Here is a 3,784-nt window from a genome sequence, read left to right as displayed (position 1 = left end):
TTAACACATTTTTCTGCTGAAATGCAGACAAAGCGGCACTAGGGCTTACATGGCTTTCATTCATAATTCTAAGAGAAAAGACAAAGCCCAAACGAATGGAAATTTTTGTCTCTGACCGAAAGATTCTCCGTCACTCTTTTTGCAGAAGTTGCAGAAATGATTAAAAAAACCCAGATATGCAGACTACTTCTCAGTCCATACCACAAAACAGACTTCCAAATCACATTCAGCAGCTGTTCAATGATCTGCAGTGCAGCAAACCCGTAACAGGACAATGCAGTTGAATCTTGTACCTATGGACATGGCATTGTTCTGGGTACAGCTACCGTTATTTTTTGGTTGTCCTCAGGTCTAAGGGAATACAGAAATGGAGTCTAGAAAAGGCCTGAATTTTTATCCCAAGTGGATACTTGCACCGTGAAGAAAACAAAGGAGAACTACTCCTAAGTAAGAGTTCACCTTTTCGAAAGCATGGCCATATAAACAATGCATCAATCAGGCTGCTTATTTCTACCACTTCTAAGGGCACCTTGGGGCCATTTTCACGCACAAAGAAATTGTACACTAGGCAATAAAACACTTGAAGAAAGACATCAACTCTATTATTCAGATGATCTAATATCACCAACAGATATTTGTTTAGTCTATACAGACAACAATAATTCTCAAAATTGGCAACAATCCCAGATAGTAAATTTAAAGGAAAGTTCTTATGTTGCAAGAGCACTAAACGGTTCACATTTTAATCTGAAATTCACATTTTTTAACTGAAAAGTTATACCTTCTAAGAAGTAACTCTTAAGAGTAATAAAACAGCAATATATTTCATATAAAAACCATCTGCCTCTCAGCTTTCCTCCAGTTTCTCTTTTTTGTAACAGGAACAGCAGACAACAACAAACACGTAACCCTGTTCCTATCATGAACGTGGATACACCCAAGAGACCAGCCCCTCAAAGCCATGCCATTTTTTCACGGCAAGTATCTACCAAGGAGAATATTGTTGTTGAAGGCAGTGTTAGCCCAGAGGTTCTGGAGCATTAACACCAGCACACCGACTGGCTGTATGTTTCTCCACCAGCTCCACAACAGGCTCTGGCACAAAATCAACCCTACTTATGTCATGCTCATGCACTGAACTAGTGGAGGCTCATTTAGATGAACCTTCCCCAGTTCAGTAAGGTAAGCCTAACCAATAAAACTAATTCAAACACAACTATAAAAGAAACAGGGTTGAGTCAAGCACACACTTTAATATTCTAAATCCTCTCTTCAAAGTCTTGTCTCCAAAAATACTGCAGTGAAGAAACCTAGACAGTCTTAAAGCTTGAGGATATGTTATTTAAAGAGTATATATAATCTGCTGTTTTCTTCCACCTAACAAGAAATTGTTGCCTTATTTTTTTCCAGAATTACAGATCATCCTGTCATCTATTGACAACTTGCCATAAAATGCTATACTCGCAAACACAGGGCATTGCCAAGGCCACCCTTCTCTCCAAATCTAAAATACTTGGAAATTGTTATCAGAACGCAACGCCACAGCAGCTAGTGCAACAGCTCCTCAAAGCTTAGATTGCACACATCCCTTTTCTCTTAAAAATAATATTAACCATTAAGATGGTTTAAGTTTCCACTCACAATTTTCAAGGGGAGAATGGCAACCTGACTTTGATGCATACAGCTTTTATGAAAAGCTTACTTCCTTCAGTAACAACAAACTGTGCGCTCCGTACCGACTCCATCTCCTCAGGTTCTCTCAGCCACTGTGCGTACCTCCCAGAAGCCTGTCTTTCTGATCTGTTGAAAAAACTCTTTCCACTCTTCTATCATCAAACTCAAGGTACTGTTCCAGATGCAAAAGTACTGGAAATATCACGTAAGGTCACAAAAGACTGACTCACCAAGGCTGACAATTCAATCTCTGCCTCTTGGGATGCAGAACATCGCTTATTAATGTCCAAAATAGTTTCAATAAAGCCCATGCAATTTCCCAGGTAACTGTTACACACATCTATTTCTGCAGAGTGTATGTCATGTTTCCTTCATCTTTTTTACAGATCAAATCCTCACCTGCCCCTGATCTTCAGTTTGAAAACTCCAGGTAAGGAATGCAAGAGCAAAAAGAATGCATGATAGACTAGTCTTCTCAAAATGCTGAAGAATATATGAATATCATTAATTTAACAGTAGAGAGTCAGCTACACATATATAGTGCTATAAACTTCTATTGATCTGAACAAGGGTCACTAGTTACATAGCAGATGATTAATTTTTGGAGTTTCTTTCTTCGATGGGTCACACCAATCTGAGCCTCAGAAGCATGTTTCAGCTAGAAAGATACTGAACACGTAAGAGGTGAGCAATATCTCTTTTATGATAGGGCAAAGGATGAACAACTCCAATTAAGAAAAGGCACCACACGAGTTTAAGACACAGCTGAACTGAGAAACTCCAGCAGCTTTAAACATTTGATTTGACTGACACTGCCGAAAAGCACACACCACCATGCCCAACTCAAACAAGGTGGTCAATCGGAGGAGCACCTCCATCTTCAGATTCCTTCGTATTTGTTATCTACTAGATCACAGATAAGTTACCTAACGTATCTCAAAGAGTAACAGATGTTCTCATACCATCTGATTTTCAGGGCTTGTAAGTAAGCCCATTAATCTTTAATGTATCAGCAGCACTGGCAGATGTAGTTTCTTTGGGTTTTTTTTTTTGTTGTTGTTGCTTTGGGGTTTTTTGGGTTTTTTTTTTTTGTTTGTTTGTTGTTTTTTTTTTTTTTTTGTTTGTTTTTTTGTTTTTAACTTTTAGCAACAGTTTACCTAAGTAAACATGGAAACATTTAACCCAAGACCAGCAAGCCAGATGCAGGTCAAATTTAGCCCCTGGTCCTGACATCTGCTTGCATACTACTGACACATAAAACTTCATCGTTTCAGAAAAAAATGTAAGGGTGTTACCTTTCTGGACGTGGATGATGTCTGGAAAGTTGGCCAAATGCCCCTGATACAGCGCTAACAAATCCATCACGGGATCTAGGTCCTGCCGGGGCTGATCTGCAAAGAGGTCCCCGATGGCATCATAGGCTTCTGCAGTGAAGGCTATTGCTTGGTTGAGGCCGGCGGAAAAGGCCTGCTGATCCAGCTCAAACGCCTGACTGAGGCACTTAAAGGAGTGCCCCACCTTCTGGTATTCCTTCTTGAAACCAGTGACTTGTTTTCGGGCAAACTCATTGGCTGTGTGATTAAGCTGCAGGGCGCTCTCGTCCATCTTCTTTGTGAAGGCTTTGAAGCCATCCACCTGGCTTTCCACCTCCTGCAAGTCCAGGCTGGCCCCAGGGCCCGTGGGGACGCTGATGGTCAGGAAGAAATTGGCACCCACCATCTCATCCTTCTCAGCCTTGCGCTTGCCTTGTTTCCAAGCCTTCTCATCCGTGCTGGGACAGGTGAGGAAGTGCTGGAAGGCGTCACACTGTGCCAGTACAGGGTGGCTGCACATGTGGTCCATCCACCACGCCAGGCCTTTGCGACGTTTGGAGATGAAGTCCTCCTCGAAGCGGCCGGTGGCCTGCTTCTCCGGCAAGTGGGGCACGGAGATGACGGGGAACTTCTCAGCCAGCCGCCCATAGAGCCAGTCAAAGTGCTTGTAACGGCGATGCACCTGCTGCCCGGTGTGGCTGGGCACCAGCTTGTAGGCGATGTAGCTCTTCATGCCCTTGAACTTGGTCTGCTTGGTGGGGTCCTCAATGGAGCACTGGAAGGGGTAGGGGTTCTCC

The 3,784-nt window shown here is 42.6% G+C and overlaps 1 protein-coding gene across 1 annotated transcript; it reads right to left on the bottom strand.

Annotated features, from left to right (window-relative positions):
- Positions 1-2,831: 2,831 nt before the first annotated feature.
- Positions 2,832-3,780, bottom strand: SNX18 (sorting nexin 18; the record flags this gene model as incomplete). Its single annotated transcript, XM_008937983.1, has 1 exon — positions 2,832-3,780. A coding segment is annotated over one exon (949 nt), but the record flags the coding sequence as incomplete, so codon positions are not given.
- Positions 3,781-3,784: the final 4 nt, after the last annotated feature.

The sequence above is a fragment of the Merops nubicus genome, unplaced genomic scaffold (assembly GCF_000691845.1).
Source record: "Merops nubicus isolate BGI_N331 unplaced genomic scaffold, ASM69184v1 scaffold26563, whole genome shotgun sequence".
Taxonomy (NCBI): domain Eukaryota; kingdom Metazoa; phylum Chordata; class Aves; order Coraciiformes; family Meropidae; genus Merops; species Merops nubicus.
The sequence above is the reverse complement of the archived record's forward strand: the minus strand, read 5'-3'. Positions and strand labels throughout refer to the sequence as shown.